This window comes from Salmo salar, chromosome 04 (assembly GCF_965601325.2).
Source record: "Salmo salar chromosome 04, fSalSal1, whole genome shotgun sequence".
NCBI classification, from domain to species: domain Eukaryota; kingdom Metazoa; phylum Chordata; class Actinopteri; order Salmoniformes; family Salmonidae; genus Salmo; species Salmo salar.
This window is the reverse complement of record NC_138294.1, coordinates 22545191-22566538: the sequence shown is the minus strand read 5'-3', so window position 1 is coordinate 22566538 and position 21348 is coordinate 22545191. Positions and strand designations below refer to the sequence as shown.

Sequence of the window (21348 nt, the reverse complement as noted above, 5' to 3'; positions counted from 1 at the left end):
CTGTTTTACAAAACTGGTTTAAATAAACTATTCCTCCATTGTCCACCCCAAGGCCTGCACTGACAGCTTGTCACAATTAATGCCTGTGAGTGGCAAGGTGCTGTCAAGGTCCAGAACAGACACACACAGATGGACATACACACACACACACACACACACACAGACGGGCACACACCAACCTGGTCTTAGAGCATTTCATATTATTTTGTAAGAAAATCCGACACATTCCAATTAGTATGATATGGTACATTTTGTATGGTATGTATTATTTTGTGGATGTCCATCACCCATTTCAAATCAAATCAAATTGTATTGGTCACGTACACATGGTTATTGCGAGTGTAGCGAAATGCTTGTGCTTGTAGTTCTGACAGTGCAGCAATATCAACAAGTAATCTAACAATTTAACAACAACTACCTAATACACACAAATCTAAGTAAAGGGATGGAGTAAGAATATGTACATATAAATATATGGATGAGCAATGACCGAGCGGTATAGGCAAGATGCAGTAGATGGTATAAAATACAGTATATACATATGGGATGAGTAATGCAAGATATTTAAACATCATTATTATTATTTGTTAGAGTGGCCAATGATTTCAAGTCTGTATGTAGCCAGCAGCGCCTCTGTGTTAGTGATGGCTGTTTATCAGTCTGATTGCCTTGAGATAGAAGCCATTTTTCAGTCTCTCGGTCCCAGCTTTGATGCACCTGTACTGACCTCGCCTTCTGGATGGTAGCGGTGTGAACAGGCAGTGGCTTGGGTGGTTGTTGTCCTTGATTATCTTTTTTTGCCTTCTGTGACATCGGGTGTTGCGCCTTCTTCACCGCACTGTCTGTGTGGGTGGACCATTTTAGTTTGTCCGTGATGTGTACGCCGAGGAACGTAAAACTTTCCACCTTCTCCTCTACTGTCCCGTCGATGTGGATAGGGGGGTGCTCCCTCTGCTGTTTCCAGATCCACGATCCTATCCTTTGTTTTGTTGATGTTGAGTGAGAGGTTGTTTCCTGACACCACACTCCGAGTGCCCTCACCTCCTCCCTGTAGGCTGTCTCGTCATTGTTGGTGATCAAGCCTACTACTGTTGTGTCGTCTGCAAACCTGATGATTGAGTTGGAGGCGTGTATGGCCACGCAGTCATGGGTGAACAGGGAGTACAGGAGGGAGCTGAGCACGCACCCTTGTGGGGCCCCTGTGTTGAGGATCAGAGAAGTGGAGATGTTGCTTCCTACCTTCACCACCTGGAGGCGGCCTGTCAGGAACTCCATGACCCAATTGCACAGGGCGGGGTTGAGACACAAAGCCTCAAGCTTAATGATGAGCTTGGAGGTACTATGGTGTTGAATGCTGAGCTGTAGTCAGTGAACAGCATTCTTACATAAGTATTCCTCTTTTCCAGATGGGATAGGGCAGTGTGATGGCGATTGCATCGTCTGTGGACCTATTGCAAATTGCAGTGGGTCTAGGGCAAGGGGGGGCACTCCAATCCGGCCCACGAGGCCCTTTTTTCTCCCCAATTTCGTGGTATCCAATTGGTAGTTAGTCTTGTTCCATTACTGACAGCTCCCGTACGGTCTCGGGAGAGGCGAATGTCGAGATCCATGCATCCTCCGAAACACGACCCAGCCAAGCCGTACTGCTTCTTAACCCGGAAGCCAGCCACATCAATGTGTCAGAGGAAACAGCGTACACATGATGACCGTGTCAGGGTGCATGCGCCCAGCCTGCCACAGGAGTCGCTAGAGCGAGATGGGACAAGGAAATCTCGGCCTGCCAAAACCTCTCCTAATCCGGACGACGCTGGGCCAATTGTGCACCGCCTCGTGGGTCTCCCAGTCACAGCCAGCTGTGACACAGCCTGGGATCGAACCCAGGTATGTAGTGAAGCCTCAAGCACTGCGATTCAGTGCCTTAGACCGCTGCGCCACTCGGGAGGCCCCCACAAATTGATTTTAACAAACAATTGATCCCCCAAAAAATGCAGCCCTCCGTTGAATTTCAAAAGACCGATGTGGCCCTCGAGCCAAAAAGTTTGACCACCTCTGGTCTAGGGTGACAGGTAAGGTGGAGGTGATATGATCCTTGACTAGTCTCTCAAAGAACTTCATGATGACAGAAGTGAGTGCTACGAAATGATAGTCATTCAGTTCAGTTACCTTTGCCTTCTTGGGTACAGGAACAGCAATTTCGTATTATATGTCCCAAATTTGCAAAACGTACTATATGTTACGAATCTGCAAAACCTACGATATGTTGCGAATTCTGGCTAGCTGGCTAACGTTAGCCAGGCTAGGAGTTAGGGGTTAGAGTTAAGGTTAGTGTTAAGTTTAGGAGTTGGGTTAGGGGAAGGGTTAAGGTTAGGGGAAGAGTTAGCTAACATGCAAAGTAGTTACAAAGTAACTCAAATGCTAAAGTCATCTGTGATGAGATTTAAACTTGCAACCTTTGGGTTGCTAGACATTTGTGTTATACACCCACTCATCCACCCCGACCAACCACCTGACTTTCATTTCTTCCTTAAATAACCATCTGTGTTGTGTAACCATACCAAACATAACATATCATACTAATTTGGGTGTCCAATATTTACATTTGCTATGTTACGTCTAGTCTATGAGACCAGGCTGCAAACACAGACAAACACACACACCTCCCCGTCCTCCTCTTCAGTTAGTCTCTGGAGGTGCTGGAGCCTCTGCTGGAGCCTCTGGTCAGGTCAGCCTGCAGGGCTCAGGAAAGTGTGTGTGTGTGTGTGTGTTAGAAGAGGCTGGTGGGAGGAGCTATAGGAGGAAGGGCTCATTGTAATAGCTGGAATGGAATATATGGAACGGTATTAAACCTATGGAAACCACATATTTGACTCTGTTCCATTTATCCAATTCCAGCAATTACAAAGAGTCCATCCTCCAATAGCTCCTCCACCCAGCCTCCTCTGGTGTGTATGTGTAGTTATACAGTATGTGTGTGTGTGTGTGTGTGTCTGCCTCTGTGTGTTTGCTGATTGTGGATTCTAACTCTGCGCTGCTCTCCCGGGTACGGTGCACAAACAGACAGAGACTCCGAGAGTGCTCACTCTCTGTCTTTCAGGAGAGACAGCCACTGTTCAAATATGTTTTGAAGCCTCCGCGGCAGAGGGCAATGAAACAGACAGCTGCAGCAGAGGCCTCACACACCTCCTCTCCTCCTCTCTCTTTCAAATCTCTATGCTTTGAGACTCCCTCTTTTCAAAGAGAGCAGAGTGACTTTGTTCAAAGAGCTTCAAGTACATTGCTGTGTGACTGTTAGCAGAGGTGTCATGCCCATATGGGGCACAGGGGCACGTGCCCCCTCAGATGTGTCCTGTTTAAATAAATACAAAATATGCACATAAGGTTTTGTAGAATTTTGTTGTTGTTGTTTCTCTGTAATACTACCAGCCACCTAGCAATTTTTTTTAAGTTGGCTTCAGCTAGCCCCGATTGGTTCCCAATCTCCCAACCTCATAACTAGCGATCAAGAATCCATTTCAGGCTATCAATCAAATTAGAGTAGCTAGCTTGTCTAACTATCTTAGCTGGCATGCCTGCTGACAAGGTTGTTAGACTTTAGAAAAGCAAGCCGTTACTAAATGTACTGAATAAGACTCACATTCATTTCAATATTTTACCCAGATTTTAGCAGAGATGTAGCGAAGCATATTTAGTTAATACAAAATAAAAATGAAACAGTAGTCAGTAGGATACAGACAGCTCAAGAGGTATGCTTAGATATCTTTACCTACTTCTCCAGAGTCAGATTAACTCGTAGATACCATTTTTATGTCTTTGAGTGCAGTGTTAACCCAATGACGAAGTCTATGGTAACTGCTAGCATGCTAGTAGATACCATAGACTTCCATTCATTGCGCTAATGCTAGTTAGCATTGGCTCTTAAAACTACCTTCCTACTGGATGCCGAGACATAAAAATGGCATCCATGAGTTCATCTGACACTGAGAAAGTAGATTAAGAATACGTCTTGAGCTGACTCATTGCTAAAATCCCAAAGTATCCCTTTAAGTATAATGAGTGTGGCTGTAAATTGCAGGAAAACGCTGTTTTCATGATGGTTTTTTTGCAAAATTCACCAACTCACAGACTTAGGGACCTTGTCCCCCTCCAGATCAGCAACCAGCCATCCAATGTACTTTGTGCCCAGTCAGATTTTTGGGGTGCATGACACCCTTGTCTGTTAGGCTACAGTAAACAAACACTACAGTAGGGAAGGCATTTCTTCAAAGTTGTGTGGGTCGTTGCATTGTATTGCTCACTAACCCCACTGACTTCATTCTTTAGAAGCAACTATTATAGAGGGATTTATTCTCAAGGGAAATATTGAGGCTGGCGGAATCCTTTGCAATACCTTATCTCAAATGTCCAGAGGTTTACTTTACAGAAATAATGGCTTCATTCCAGTCCATTGACTCTATACATTCATTTCGGTGCATTAGGTTCATATGTTTATTTCAGTCCATTGGGTATACATACATTTTAGTGAATTGAGAGTATTTGTGTGTTGGGTACACATGTTTACTAGAGTGCACTGGGTGCATGTGCTGATCACATATGTAGGAGTACAGGCCAGGGGCATGCTTTGGGCAAAGTGACCACTCACCTCGTATTTTATTTATTTTTTAACCTTTATTTAACTAGGCAAGTCAGTTAAGAACAAATTCTTATTTACAATGACAGCCTACCAAAAGGCCTCCTGTGGGGACGGGAGGCCTTAAAAATACTAATTAAAATATAGGACAAAACACACATCACGACGAGAGAGACAACACTATATAAAGAGACAACAACCTAGCATGGTAGCAACACAACATGGTAGCAACACAACATGACAGCTGCCCAGCATGGTAGCAGCACAAGACATGGTACAAACATCATTGGGCACAGACAACAGCACAAAGGGCAAGAAGGTAGAGACAACAATACATCACGCCAAGCAGCCACAACTGTCAGTAAGAGTGTCCATGTATCCTGTCAAATGATTTGTCACATGTGCCGAATACATAAATTATAATGCAAAAGTATTAAAATACACAAGAATGAAGCTATATACAGGGAGGACCAGTACCAGATCAATCTGCAGAGGTACGAGGTATTGGAGGCAGGGTAAATGACTAGGCATCAGGATGAATAATAATAAGGTATTAGAGGTAGATATGTACATGGAGGCAGGGTAAAGTGACTAGACATCAGGATAGATAATAATAAGGTATTAGAGGTTGATATGTACATGGAGGCAGGGTAAAGTGACCAGGCATCAGGATAGATAATAATAAGGTATTTGAGGTAGATATGTACATGGAGGCAGGGTAAAGTGACTAGACATCAGGATAGATAATAATAAGGTATTTGAGGTAGATATGTACATGGAGGCAGGGTAAAGTGACTAGGCATCAGGATAGATAATAACAAGGTATTTGAGCTAGATATGTACATGGAGGCAGGGTAAAGTGACTAGGCATCAGGAAGGATGATAATACAAGTAAAAAAAGAATAGAGTAGCAACACCGTGTGTGTGTGTGTGTGTGTGTGTGTGTGTGTGTGTGTGTGTGTGTGTGTGTGTGTGTGTGTGTGTGTGTGTGTGTGTGTGTGTGTGTGTGTGTGTCAGTCAGTGTAACGTGTGTGTGAGTGAATGTTTATTTACAGTAGTGTGTATGTATAGTCTTGTGAGTGTGCATAGAGTCAGTGCAAGATAGTCCGGGTAACCATTTAATGAGGTATTTAGCATTTCTATGGCTATTTAGCAGTCTTTTGGCTTGAGGGTAGAAGCTGTCTCTGAGCCTGTTGGTCCAAGAGACGATGCTCCGGTATCAGAGGTAGCAGAGTGAATAGTCTATGGCTTGGGTGGCTGGAGTCTTTGGAAATATTTCGGTCCTTCCTCTGACACCGCTTGATACAAAAGTCTTGGATGGCAGGGAGCTCGACCCCAGTGATGTATTGGGCTGTCCGTACCACCCACGTTAGCGCCATGCGATCGAGGGTGGGGCTATTGCCATACCGAGCGGTGATGCAGCCTGTCAAGATGCTCTTGATGGAGCAGCTGTATTCCTTATAGCCTCCTGATGTGGAAGAGGTGCTGTCGTCCCCTCTTAACGAATGTGCAGGTGTGTGTGGACCATGTTAAGTCCTAAGTGATGTGGACGCCAAGGAACTTGAAGCTCTTGACCTGCTCCACAAAAACCCTGTTGATGTTGATGGGGGCGTGCTCTCCCCTCTTTCTCCAGTTCTCCTGTAGTCCACGATTAGCTCCTTGGTCTTACTGATGTTGAGGGAGAGATTGTTGTCCCGGCACCACACTTCTAAGTCTCTGACCTCCTCCCTGTAGGCTGTCTCATTGCCGTCAGTGATCAGGTCTACCGCCATTGTGTAGTCAACAAACTTGATAATGGCATTGGGGGTCAGCGTGGAGTGGTGTTGTTGCCTACCCTCACCACCTGGGGACGGACTGTCAGGAAGTGGAGTGGGTAAGGTATCTGGGATGATGGTGTTGATTTGTGTTATGACCAGCCTTTCAAGCATAATTACAGACTGGGACAAGGAGAGATTGAGAATGTCAATGAAGACACTTGCCAGCTGGTCTTCGCATGCTTTGAGAACGCACCCTGGTATTCCATCTGGCCCGGCGGCCTTGCGAGTGTTTACCTGTTTCAAACTTTTATTCACATCGGCCACCAAGAGCGAGATCACACAGTCATCTGGAACAACAGGGGCTTTCACGCAAAACTCAGTGTTGTATTCTTCGAAGCGAGCATAAAAGGGATTTAGTACGTTTGGGAGTTCTGCATCACTGGACAACTCATAGTTGGGTTTCCCTTTCTAATCTGTTATGATCTGCAGGCCTTGCCACATACGACTAGCATCAGAGCCGGTGTAATAGGATTTCACCTTCCTCCTATATTGTCCTTTTTCATGTTTGATGTCTCGTCAGAGCTTGTAGCAGGCTTTCTTGTCTGGGCCATGTCCGTGTCCCGTTCCTTGTAAGCGGTAGCTCTAGTCTTTTTTGTATACCTTCTGGTCACCATAGCAGCACAGTAGCACGCGCTCCAGCAGGTATATTTCACTGGTCACCCCCGAAGCCAATTCCTCTTTGGCCGCCTTTCCTTCCAGTTCTCTGCTGCCAATGACTGGAACGAATTGCAAAAATCACTGAAGCTGGAGACTCATATCTCCCTCACTAACTTTAAGCACCAGCTGTCAGAGCAGCTCACAGATCACTGCACCTGTACATAGCCCATCTGTAAATAGCCCATCCAACTACCTCATCCCCATACTGTTATTTATTTATTTATTTTTGCTCCTTTGCACCCCAGTATCTCTGCTTGCACATTCATCTTCTGCACATCTATCAGTCTAGTGTTTAATTGCTAAATTGTAATTATTTTGCCACTATGGCCTATTTATTGCCTTACCTCCCTTATCTCATTTGCACACACTGTATATAGACTTTTTCTATTGTGTTATTGACTGTATGTTTGTTTATTCCATGTTTAACTCTGTGTTGTTGTTTGTGTCGCACTGCTTTTCTTTCTCTTGGCCAGGTCGCAGTTGTAAATGAGAACTTGTTCTCAACTAGCCTACCTGGTTAAATAAAAATAAAAAAATAATACAACTGTGGGGACGTCGTCTATGCACTTATTGATTAAACCCGTGACTGATGTGGTAATCTCCTCAATGCTATTGGATCCAGGAACATATCCCAGTCTGTATGCTAGAAAAACAGTCTTGTAGCCTGGCGTCTGTTTCATCGCTCCACTTCCTATTGAGTGTGGTACTGGTAACCTATGAACTGAGGGTTGGGTGTGTGTGATGGTGGAGAGATCTGACAAACGTTGACGCATCAAAGGCAGATAGCATTACTGGCATTTTCATCTGAGGCCCATACACTGAGCTTTGATGATCAAGATAACCACAGCTGCATGGACCGACAACATGGAGATTGATTTAAACTCCTCCACAGCACAGTCTTTTGCATATTATTTGAGTTGCTAGAATTTAGATTTTCTGAGAAGCCACGTTGTACAGTTTGTGTGTGGGTTTGTTTACATGTACAGTATATGGTGTGTATGAGAGGAGGAATGCTGACGTTCGTAAGATATGGTCTACAGAGAAACCTAATAGTCTCCAAAGAAGTATGCCTCATCTTTCCTATACATTTTCACTGTACATTTCCAAGTATGTTATTCAGGCAGACTTTAATACGAATCAAAGAAAACATAGGCACTTGTCTCAGTCTCTCTCCTCTCCTCGCTCTCCCTCCTGCCACAGGGAAGTTCACGTGCATCGAGGTGCGTTTCCACCTGGAGAGACAGATGGGTTACTACCTGATCCAGATGTACATCCCCTCTCTCCTCATCGTCATCCTCTCCTGGGTCTCCTTCTGGATCAACATGGACGCCGCGCCCGCTAGGGTGGCACTGGGCATCACCACCGTGCTCACCATGACCACCCAGAGCTCCGGTTCTAGAACGTCTCTACCTAAGGTGGGTCGGGTGCAGAGTGTGTGAGAGTCTGAGTGGGGGTGCGGGTGTGTGGGGTTGGCAGGAGAGTGTGTTGTGTGTGTCACCACTGTGCTCGCCCAAAAAGGTGTCCCTTCTGGACTGACTGTCCGTTGTTGATTTATGGTCTAGGTACAGGGTGACTTTTTCTGTTTGCTTAACAGAGCCTTGCAGTGGGCAGTATTGCAGAGATCTTACAAGATTGAATGTGTTGCATCGTTTATACACTCTTTTTACACCTAAATGATCTCAAATAGACTGTATAAAGAGTTACCTAAAGAGAGAGATCCATTAAGACATTTTATATATATAAGCGATGTTCTGAGAAATGTACAGTAAATGACCCTGCTAGTGTTCAGATAATTTCTGTCTATGGAGCATCTCAGTACGGTTTAATACATCTCATCCCAAAGGGCCTGTGCATATATGTTTGGGATTCACCCATGTAGAAGAACAAAATACTGGCACTTACTTGTTAAATGACAAGTTCAGTATTTTTAGACTTACTGTAAAACCGAGGATACAATTTTCTCCCGGGTCATACACTACTGTCAAGGTCAAATTTAAAATATATCTAAATAAAAAAATACCTAACTTGTCCTTTTACCCTTGAGTAGTATTTAGTGTTCTGTATGCGTTAAAGAATAATGCAGTATAGTATATGGAATGTTCTGTTACGTAACTTAATTAAGCATTCATCAAGAAGACGTTTTTACTTCGTCATGATATAAGTGATTGCATATCGATTTCCTTGAAAAATAAAACCGTAACATCATGACAGGCTAAATACACTGCTCAAAAAAATGAAGGGAACACTTAAACAACACAATGTAGCTCCAAGTCAATCACACTTCTGTGAAATCAAACTGTCCACTTAGGAAGCAACACTGATTGACAATAAATTTCACATGCTGTTGTGCAAATGGAATAGACAACAGCTGGAAATTATAGGCAATTAGCAAGACACCCCCAATAAAGGAGTGGTTCTGCAGGTGGGGACCACAGACCACTTCTCAGTTCCTATGCTTCCTGGCTGATGTTTTGGTCACTTTTGAATGCTGGCGGTGCTTTCACTCTAGTGGTAGCATGAGATGGAGTCTACAACCCACACAAGTGGCTCAGGTAGTGCAGCTCATCCAGGATGGCACATCAATGCGAGCTGTGGCAAGAAGGTTTGCTGTGTCTGTCAGCGTAGTGTCCAGAGCATGGAGGCGCTACCAGGAGACAGGCCAGTACATCAGGAGACGTGGAGGAGGCCGTAGGATGGCAACAACCCAGCAGCAGGACTGCTACCTCCGCCTTTGTGCAAGGAGGAGCAGGAGGAGCACTGCCAGAGCCCTGCAAAATGACCTCCAGCAGGCCACAAATGTGCATGTCTGCTCAAACGGTCAGAAACAGACTCCGTGAGGGTGGCATGAGGGCCCGACGTCCACAGGTGGGGGTTGTGCTTACAGCCCAACACCGTGCAGGACATTTGGCATTTGCCAGAGAACACCAAGATTGGCAAATTCGCCACTGGCGCCCTGTGCCCTTCACAGATGAAAGCAGGTTCACACTGAGCACACGTGACAGAGTCTGGAGACGCCGTGGAGAACGTTCTGCTGCCTGCAACATCCTCCAGCATGACCGGTTTGGCGGTGGGTCAGTCATGGTGTGGGGTGGCATTTGTTTGGGGGGCCGCACAGCCCTCCATGTGCTCGCCAGAGGTAGCCTGCCTGCCATTAGGTACCGAGATGAGATCCTCAGACCCATTGTGAGACCATATGCTGGTGCGGTTGGCCCTGGGTTCCTCCTAATGCAAGACAATGCTAGACCTCATGTGGCTAGAGTGTGTCAGCAGTTCCTGCAAGAGGAAGGCATTGATGCTATGGACTGGCCCGCCCGTTCCCCAGACCTGAATCCAATTGAGCACATCTGGGACATCATGTCTCGCTCCATCCACCAACGCCTCGTTGCACCACAGACTGTCCAGGAGTTGGCGGATGCTTTAGTCCAGGTCTGGGAGAAGATCCCTCAGGAGACCATCCGCCACCTCATCAGGAGCATGCCCAGGCGTTGTAGGGAGGTCATACAGGCACGTGGAGGCCACACACACTACTGAGCCTCATTTTGACTTGTTTTAAGGACATTACATCAAAGTTGGATCAGCCTGTAGTGTGGTTTTCCACTTTAATTTTGAGTGTGACTCCAAATCCAGACCTCCATGGGTTGATAAATTGGATTTCCATTGATTATTTTTGTGTGATTTTGTCAGCACATTCAACTATGTAAAGAAAAAAGTATTTAATAAGATTATTTCATTCATTCAGATCTAGGATGTGTTATTTTAGTGTTCCCTTTATTTTTTTGAGCAGTGTATTAAAGGTCCAATGCAGCTGTTACCTACAATATCAAATCATTTCTGGGTAACAATTAAAAGAATAGCTTCTTAGCAAAGAGCAATTTCTCAAGCAAGAATTTAGCTAGGACTGTCTGGGAGTGGTCTGAGTGGGGAGGGGAAAACTGAAAACTAACTGTTATTGGCAGAGAGGCTTTGAACTCTCTTTCTTATTGGTCTATTAACTAATTTACCGCCTGGTGATATCACCAGGGATGCCAAAACTCCATCCCATCAAAACAGGCTGAAATTCCAGGTGGTCTTTTCAAACTGCTCTTACACTAAAGGGGTATTATCATAATTTTCACAATTTCACAGCATTATTCCAACCTAATAGTGTGGAAATATATATAAAACACAGACAAATATAGTTTTTGTGCCTTTAAAACCTTACATATACAGTGGCAAATAGTATAGGCAGTATCAAGATAAAACCAGCTAAATACTCTGACACATATTTGATATATACAGTGAGGGAAAAAAGTATTTGATCTCCTGCTGATTTTCTACGTTTGCCCACTGACAAAGAAATGATCAGTCTATAATTTTAATGGTAGGTGTATTTGAACAGTGAGAAACAGAATAACAACAAAAAAATCCAGAAAAACACATGTCAAAAATATTATAAAATGATTTGCATTTTATTGAGGGAAATAAATATTTGACCCCTCTGCAAAACATGACTTAGTACTTGGTGGCAAAACCCTTGTTGGCAATCACAGAGGTCAGACGTTTCTTGTAGTTGGACACCAGGTTTGCACACATCTCAGGAGGGATTTTGTCCCACTCCTCTTTGCAGATCTTCTCCAAGTCATGAAGGTTTCGAGGCTGACGTTTGGCAACTCGAACTTTCAGCTCCCTCCACAGATTTTCTATGGGATTAAGGTCTGTAGACTGGCTAGGCCACTCCAGGACCTTAATGTGCTTCTTCTTGAGCCACTCCTTTGTTGCCTTGGCCGTGTGTTTTGGGTCATTGTCATGCTGGAATACCCATCCACGACCCATTTTCAATGCCCTGGCGAGGGAAGGAGGTTCTCACCCAAGATTTGATGGTACATGGCCCTGTCCATTGTCCCTTTGATGCTGTGAAGTTGTCCTGTCCCCTTAGCAGAAAAACACCCCCAAAGCATAATGTTTTCACCTCCATGTTTGACGGTGGGGATGGTGTTCTTGGGGTCATAGGCAGCATTCCTCCTCCTCCAAACACGGCGAGTTGAGTTGATGCCAAAGAGCTCCATTTTCGTCTCATCTGACCAAAACACTTTCACCCAGTTGTCCTCTGAATCATTCAGATGTTCATTGGCAAACTTTAGACGGGCATGTATATGTGCTTTCTTGAGCAGGGGGACCTTGCGGGCGCTGGGGGATTTCAGTCCTTCACGGCGTAATGTGTTACCAATTGTTTTCTTGGTGACTATGGTCCCAGCTGCCTTGAGATCATTGACAAGATCCTCCCGTGTAGTTCTGGGCTGATTCCTCACCGTTCTCAGGATCATTGCAACTCCATGAGGTGAGATCTTGCATGGAGCCCCAGGCCGAGGGAGATTGACAGTTCTTATGTGTTTCTTCAATTTGCGAATCACACCAACTGTTGTCACCTTCTCACCAAGCTGCTTGTCGATGGTCTTGTAGCCCATTCCAGCCTTGTGTAGGTCTACAATCTTGTCCCTGACATCCTTGGAGAGCTCTTTGGTCTTGGCCATGGTGGAGAATTTGGAATCTGATTGATTGCTTCTGTGGACAGGTGTCTTTTATACAGGTAACAAACTGAGATTAGGAGCACTCCCTTTAAGAGTGTGCTCCTAATCTCAGCTCGTTACCTGTATAAAAGACACCTGGGAGCCAGAACTCTTTCTGATTGAGAGGGGGTCAAATACTTATGTCCCTCATTAAAATGCAAATCAATTTATAACATTTTTGACATGTGTTTTTCTGGATTTTTTTATTGTTATTCTGTCTCTCACTGTTCAAATAAACCTACCATTAAAATTATAGACTGATCATTTCTTTGTCAGTGGGCAAATGTACAAAATCAGCAGGGGATCAAATACTTTTATCCCTCACTGTACATGTATTATGTATTCTCATACACTCCTAACATACTCCAGATTATGTAACAGCATCAATCCAATCTCTGTGAAATGAAAACATAAAACAAGCTGCAAACTTGGCCAGACAGTTGAAATTCTATGAAATTCTGCCAGACAATGTCAGACTATTCATTCTCTCAACTCCTTTGTCTCTGCTCTCTGACTGTGTGACTGTGACTTTGTCTCTCTGGTGTTGTAGGTATCCTATGTGAAGGCCATCGACATCTGGATGGCGGTGTGTCTGCTCTTCGTGTTCTCCGCTCTGCTCGAGTACGCCGCCGTCAACTTTGTCTCCAGGCAACACAAGGAACTCTTAAGACTCCGGCCGCGGAGAACGAAGAAGAAGGTAATGTTTACAGAGCAATCTAGAACAAGTTCCTCGAATCAGAGCGTGAACAAACAACTCCGTGCAACAATGACTGCATATTGCCGTTATGGTGGGGTTCCTTAAGGAGCTCTGATGCTGAAGTAAGGGGTCACATAGCACTAATGAATAACTCATATCTCAATGCTTTAGCACCTAACAAATAATGAAACAAGCAATTCTATCCTTCAGACATATCCTTCTCAAACATACAGTACATGTGCACTGAGTATACCAGACATTTGGAACACCTTCCCCTTTTGCCCTCAGAACAGCCTCAATTCGTCGTGACTCTACAAGGTGCCAAAAGCGTTATACAGGGATCTGGCCCATGTTGACTTCAATGCTTCCCACAGTTGTGCAAATTGGCTGGATGTCCTTTGGGTGGTGGACCATTCTTGATACACACGGGAAACTGTTGAGTGTGAAAAACCCAGCAGGGTTGCATTTCTTGACACAAACCATTGCACTTGGCACCTACTACCATACCCTGTTCAAAGTCACTTAAATAAAAATCTGTCTCCTCCCCTTCATCTACGGCTGATTGAAGTGGAATTAACAAGTGACATAAAATAAGGAATCATAGCTTTCACCTGGATTCACCTGGTCAGTCTGTCATGGAAAGAGCAGGTGTTCTTAATGTTCTGTCCACTTAGTGTATACGTTGAGAGTTTATACCACAGATTGTATCATATTGGATTGCTAATGTAAAGAGCTTGTAGCACTGTAGCAAACCACAACTAGTTGTGTCAAAGTCCATGAAACAAGCAGTGTAACATGAAATGTTGTCTGAAGACTGTCTGAGGATGTTGAAAAATGTCAAAAGAGCAGGTTGACAGAGGAGCTCTGGGAATTAGTTGGCCAAAAATGTGACTTGACGGATGTCGGGGCGGCTTAGTGGCCTTGACTCTGTGGTTAATTGGGTTTCTGGCCTTTTGGACATTTTAAAAGATTAAGACGGAAAAGTCCAATTATACGCTGTCTGTCACTAAATCGGACCCTAGCTTGGACTCTGGGCCTGGGTCAGATAAATCATGTCTCTATGGTCAAAAGGCTTGCTTATTTAGGTTATTGAAGCTATTTATCCAGGCAATTCAGTTGCGAACAAATTCTTACTCATGAAAGTAGACTATAGAAAGTTAGCATAATCTTTGTATTCGGACTAGGCAAAACAACATGGCCTTGTTTGACACAAAGAAAAAGTTGAGGCACAACAGCAAAGCAACTTCCCCAACAGGTGCAATGTTCTACCATCCATCTTTGAGTCAACACTGCCCCCATGTGGCCATATACTGTTACTACACCAACCTGTCGTGCACCAAGGATAAAACTTCCAATGTTTACTTCGACGTGTTTACTACAAAGCTTCCTGAAGGACAGAACGGGTCACTGTCTGAACATTTGGCTGATGTCTGTGTTTCTTCCTATCCCTCATCCATTAATATAAAATGGAGACATTCAAAAAAAGACTGCCTCTCTCTGTACCAGGGGAAGAGTCCATTTGCTTTATACTGTGTGGATTTTACCAAGGGAATACTCAGGCCAATAATATCAAAGCGATGGAGGGAAATTGAGATAGATGAATGAACACTGCCTGTAACCAAGAGGAGAAAAAAGTCACTAAGTGGATAGGGGTCATTGTCAATTCAAACATGCAGGGCTCAGCCTTTCAATAACTAACTTGAGGTAATGAACTTGTCTAGAAGTCAAATACCAACACAAAAATGATGTTATGTTCAATTTCACCTCGCCCAGTTTCTTAAAGCATGGCACAACTTTAGTTTTGATTCACCTTCTTGTTTGATGTTCTTGTTTATTTTCATGTGTTTCTGGCATATCCACATGGTTTCAGGCATAGCCACAGGGTTTCAGGCATAGCCACAGGGTTTCAGGCATATCCACAGGGTTTCAGGCATAGCCACAGGGTTTCAGGCATAGCCACAGGGTTTCAGGCATAGCCACAGGGTTTCAGGCATAGCCACAGGGTTTCAGGCATAGCCACAGGGTTTCAGGCATAGCCACGGCGTTTCATGCATATCGACGGCGTTTCAGGCATATCGACAGGCGTTTCAGGCATATCCACAGGCGTTTCAGGCATATCCACAGGCGTTTCAGGCATATCCACAGGCGTTCAGGCATATCCACAGGCGTTTCAGGCATATCCACAGGCGTTTCAGGCATATCCACAGGCGTCTCAGGCATATCCACGGCGTCTCAGGCATATCCACGGCGTCTCAGGCATATCCACGGCGTCTCAGGCATATCCACGGCGTTTCATGCATATCGACGGCGTTTCAGGCATATCCACGGTGAATTCCACTATATTGCATGATTCTCATCATCATTTTAGTACTTTGTTTGTTTCTGTTTCTGTTTGCATGCTTCTCCTGTGATGAAAGAATGGTGATGAGGATCACTCCATTGATTCCAATGAGCTGGCTGAGTCATTGAGACGCTTTAATGGTTTGAGAAACAACGATATGCCCATGTATGGATCTATGGGCCACATCTACAATTCCTCTGACAGGGTAAAGAACATTAGAACCCAGCTATAAAAACCCCACACTCCATCTGGTCATAAGTTTGTGTATTTGTGTTTCTTGTAGTTGTGTACTGTTCCTCTGCTGTTTGTCGTTGTCTGTGTTCTCTCCATATTCATATTGATTTTCACACCTAAGTATGAGAACTATACAAAGGCAGCATAGAAACATACATTTTTTGACAGTATTTCATCAAAGAGAATGTGTTGTAAAAATGTGTGGCAATTAAATCTTCCCTGGAGTCAGATGACCTTGTGGATCCCATTTTTATAACTCTGCATCCAGTATGAAGGAAGTTGGAGGTGGTTTTGCGAGCCAATGCTAACTTCTGACTGGACGCCTATGGTAAAAGCTAGTATGCTAAGCGTTACCATAGAAGCCTAGTCATTGTGCTAACGCAAGTTAGCAACTTCCTTCAAACTACACGCAGAGGCATAAAAATGATATCCAGTTCATCTGACTCTTGGGAAGTAGATAAAGGGCTTCGATTGCCGAATTCCCAAAGTATCCCTTTAAGCATAATGTGACTCACAATGCTGGTGTGGTGACTCATTGACTCTGTGAATTTCTTCATTACACTAATGGCCTTCCATTATTCTTCATAATGTGTTCAATGTCATAATGGCCTGTTGTGAACTTGTCACACACACACACTCCCTGTTTTCACCCCGTTCCTTGTTCCTTTCAGTTGGTGTTGCTGTTTCTTTTGATTTCCCTATCCAAATGCATTTCTGCCTGGAAACAAGGAAAATATCTAAACATTTCCTGCTTTCCTATTCTTCCCTCATGTCAACATATCATTTGTTGTTCATTGTGAATTCGCTCATGGAAAAATTATTGCTCAACTCATATTGATTCTGTTTTCATTCCATTTAAATAATTTCCATATTGGGCATGTCAAACAAAACTATCACATGCAGGGCTTTGTTTGTGCATTGGCCAAAGGTAATAGCCCTTCATTCATATGATGTCAATTGCTTTTTAAAGAGAATTTCCAGAGCTGAGCCCTTTATTCAACCCTAGTTTTTACATTTGAGGACAAAGGCCAGGGGGACGCTTGAGTGGTGACAACTGTAAAGGGTACAGGAATGACTAGATTTGAAAGAGAGAGGAGTGTGTCCTAGGATAACACCAGAGGCATTATGGGTTATAAAAACAATAATAGACTAGAGGTTTTAAGCAAGGTCTCATGACGCACAAATCACTCCATGCTCATGTTGCACTTTGATAGATTTATTGAGTTAGGGAGAATAGGCATTGATTCAACATGAAGTCAAAGGCTGAAGTTTAGTTGAAGTCAAGTTTATTTGGAGTGTTAGCAGGAGGGAGACTGAAGTGTACTTGGCTGGGAGACTTAGTCAGCCTGTCATATTGCTGCTGCTGCTGTTGCTATGGCAAGTGTGATCCCCCATGGTTAAGAGAGGAGGGAGAGCAAGATCAATGGAGGGAGAGGGATGACATTTCAGTGTCCCTCTCTGGAGCACCTCAAGGTCGTCCATCTGGGGAGCCATTCCCGTTCGGGGAGTTCATTCATCCTTCACCTCTGACCCCTATCTAACTAACTCCTGCCTTTCCTGTTCGTAGGACAACGACGTGAGGGAGAGCCGCCTCAGCTTCACCGCCACGACCGGCGGTGGCGGCACGGCGGTCAAGGACGGCACCATCCCCAAGGCCACCAACAACGCCGCCACCACCCCGGGCACCGCGGGGCCACAGCCCGCCCAGCACCCCAAGAAGGACCCGGCCACCAAGAGCCACGAAGAGATGAGAAAGCTGTTCATCGACCGCGCCAAGAAGATCGACACGGTATCGCGGGCGGGTTTCCCCCTGGCCTTCCTGTTTTTTAACATTTTCTACTGGGTCCTGTACAAGATTCTCTGGGCTGAGGATGTGCACAAGGACTAGTACAGAACACTACAGTACAGTAGGGTACATTACAGTACAGTAGGGTACATTACAGTACAGTACAATGACACAAGGGAAAGAAGACCCCGGTCCCTCCTTACAATGTGGGAACTGTTTGACATTAACATTTGGCAGTTCACCAACTACCTGGGGTTCCAAAACAAAGTCCTGCCAAGGTTTTAAAAAAGAGGATTAAGGAGATTACTTATACTCGGGAGATGAACTGAGTAATTACAGAGCAGAGTTATGTCCGTATCGCCCACCAACAACAAGAGAGGACAGACACCGTGCTCACTATGCAACTGGAGACCAGTTTGGAGTATCGGACGAGTCCCACTTCACCACCCTACACAATGTGCAGTCAAAACAGGAGCAATGCTTTTATTCACCTCTGCAAACCCTCTGTCACAAACACAGACACACAGGACCTCCCAAACACTGTACCCACACTTGTGTCTTACAGCTTTACTGCCAATGTTCTATGTACAGTACAGTTTCCATACAACACTGGTAAACAAGGAAGAACTTCCAGTACACTCAAGTCCTTTGTAGGTTTTCCACCAGATTATAGTGTATCTTTATTATAACCATCAGATGTTTGTTATAATTCTCAGATATAAAAAGCTGCCACTTTGACACATTTCCAAGCTCACTATTGTGGGTTAAATGTCCCGTCCCTAGTGTTACTCATCACGTACAGAAACGTAATTAACCTCTTTGTGACTTCGTTGAGTGATTCAACTCCCCAGGTCCACACTCAGCACAAACTCAACTACGGTATTAACATGTTTTTTTCTCACCTTCATTTCCTTCATTTCCTTATTTCCACAAAATGATGATTCACTGTTCCGTTCACTCGGTCAAACAAACCACTGCCGAAACAATCAAGTCAAACAGGGGGCCAAATATGTGAATGCGTCAACCTTAAATTACCTAGAATCTCAACACAAGCTAACACAGGATCGACCAAAGAGGTAACCTACTGAGAAAAACTGAATGAACAACATGAAAGTAGAATATAAAAAGAGAGATCTGATACCGATGTAGTCACCGTGAGTCCCCACTGTGAATTTGGAAGGCTGAGGATATCATTAAAGTAACTGCCGAGTGTTTTCAGATATCTATTAAATATGACATATTATTTCTTACAAAAGGAGTGAAATTGTTTTCTTTGCTAAATGTTTTAATTAAGTATGTTAAAAAAGCAGGTTTTCTGTGTTTGAAGGGTGTGGACGTACCCCAACAACAGAATGGTGTGGGTGTATAAAAATATTAACTCGAGTAGACTGCTGATTGGCCAGCTCATCCTCCTCTAGACTGCTGATTGGCCAGCTCATCCTCCTCAGGGAGATGGCATGTTCTATGAGGAAATGGCAAGCATTTTTTAAACGGTCTGTTTGAGATACAAGTTTGAGGTGGGGTTTTTGAAGTGGTTTTTTTTTTTCTCCAATTTATGCTTTGGTCACAAATACGAGTATAGGACGAGTCAGCAACATTATTTGGAAATTAGTTAACAGAATATGAACTTTTAAAAGGGAGATTTTCACTGGGCAGTTACTTTAACAGTATATAGCCATAATACTATACACACAGCCTGAATCAGGCCTTTCACTTCCTGGTTTACAACTTGCCTTTCAATATAATCTTTATTTTATCATTTTTCTATCAAATGCTCACAAATTACTATTGCTCTGGTGTCACTGAGCATATCACTCAGAAACTGTGTTGGTAGCAGTACACAACCTTGGGGAGCACCATCACAATTAAGTTATAACTGATCTAGGTTCGGTATCCAGAGTACCTATATTTGAATAGTTACATGTATGGGATATAAGACTTTTAATTGAAAGGAATTCACACTCTCCATAATTTGGGGGGTAAAAGTGCATGTATAGAGATGAAGAAAGAATTTAGAATAGATTGTAATTGTTATGATGAAGTAACATTTTATTTAACTATATTTAAAAAATAATTATAGAACTGAGGGGTTGTTTACTTTGTACGGTATGTTGATACACTGGAATTATTATCAACACGAGCTGTATGAACAGGCAAATTATCGGAATATCGGACAAATGGGCAATGATTCAGTCGTATCATATTCTTGTGTTTGATCAAACCTGATGACACACAGAGACAGTATTAAACTCCAGTGTAAAGACCGGACCTAATTTTAAGATGACTCACAATGGAGAAGACAATAAGATATATTTATGGATACATCTATGAAACGTGCAATATATCAATCTCCTCTCCATTTTCTAGATGGTTGACGGGTTCTTGTACTCCAAGACTGTTGTGATGTTTTTTGAAAGATATAAAAAGATATTTGGTAAGGCAATTCCAGAATTTTACATTATTTAAAAACAACTACTGATTAAATCTATGAAGAGATACTGTGCCATATACTTTTGGTAAAAACATATCTATACTCCCACATTCCTTAATAAAGTGACAAAGCTTTCATATAGTTCAACAGATTTTAATACCACTTCTACATATTAGTATTTGACACAGTTATACACAATGTGAAGGCTGAATTAATATACGTTTCATGTACATTTCTATTGCAAGTCTATTTAAATACTTTATTTTGTACAAAAATGACAGCATTATTAAATGTTAGATGCATGAACTGAATTCAATGTCAATATATTTATTTTTTAACTTGTGTTTGACCTGTGTTTTAGTTGCTGCTGTGATGAGAACACATGTGCTTTTTTTTCTCCATTATAATGTACATCTGTAAATACTTTTCATAAATCTAATAAAGGTCCTTTGAGAGAAAAAAAAAAGATTGAGAAAAAAAACCTGTTACATTTCTAAATGAAGATTTGGTCTTTGTGTCTTTGTTACTGTATCAATTCAGAGGATCATACAGAGTGGGTATAGAACCTGTGACCCTGCTGTGCCGTAAAGTTCAAATCCCATTTTATTGGTCACACAAGTATTTAGCAGATGTTATTGTGGGTGTAGCGAAATGCTTGTGTTCCTAGCTCCAACCATGCAGTATCTAACAAGTCACAACAAAACAAATCTAAAAAGTAAAATAATTAAATGAATAAATATATACACCTTAGGACAAGCAATTAGGACAACAAAATACAGTATACTGTATACATATGAAATGAGTAAAAGAGTATGTAAACATTATTAAAGTGACTAGTGTTCCATTATTAATGTGACAAGTGATTCCACGACTATGTACAAAGGGCAGCAGCCTCTCAGGTGCAGCGTTGAGTAACCTGGGTGGTACTGTAGCCAGCTGGTGATGGCTATTTAACAGTCTGATGGCCTTTTAAGATAGAAGCTGTTTTTCAGTCTCTCGGTCCCAGCTTTGATGCACTTGTACTGACCTTGCCTTCTGAATGATTGCGTGGTGAACAGGCCGTGGCTCATGTCCTTGATGACGTTTCAGGCCTCTTGGCAGAGGCCAATGGTCACATAAAGGGATATCATACTGTAGGACTATATCTCAACGTCATAAAATGCATTCCCAATCTAACGTAAAGCTATTGCCTTTCAAAACAGACTGTAGGAC

General features: G+C 43.3%; 1 protein-coding gene across 1 annotated transcript in view; it reads left to right on the top strand.

Annotated features, from left to right (window-relative positions):
* LOC106602381 (glycine receptor subunit alpha-3) overlaps positions 1-20535 on the top strand; it is a 103771-nt gene extending 83236 nt beyond the window's left edge. Inside the window, exons 7-9 of the mRNA XM_014194980.3 lie at positions 8302-8516; positions 13198-13344; positions 17487-20535. Of these exons, the coding sequence (XP_014050455.1) occupies positions 8302-8516; positions 13198-13344; positions 17487-17807 (683 nt within the window). The 3' untranslated portion in view covers positions 17808-20535. The remainder of the gene's footprint in view (positions 1-8301; positions 8517-13197; positions 13345-17486) is intronic.
* Positions 20536-21348: the final 813 nt, after the last annotated feature.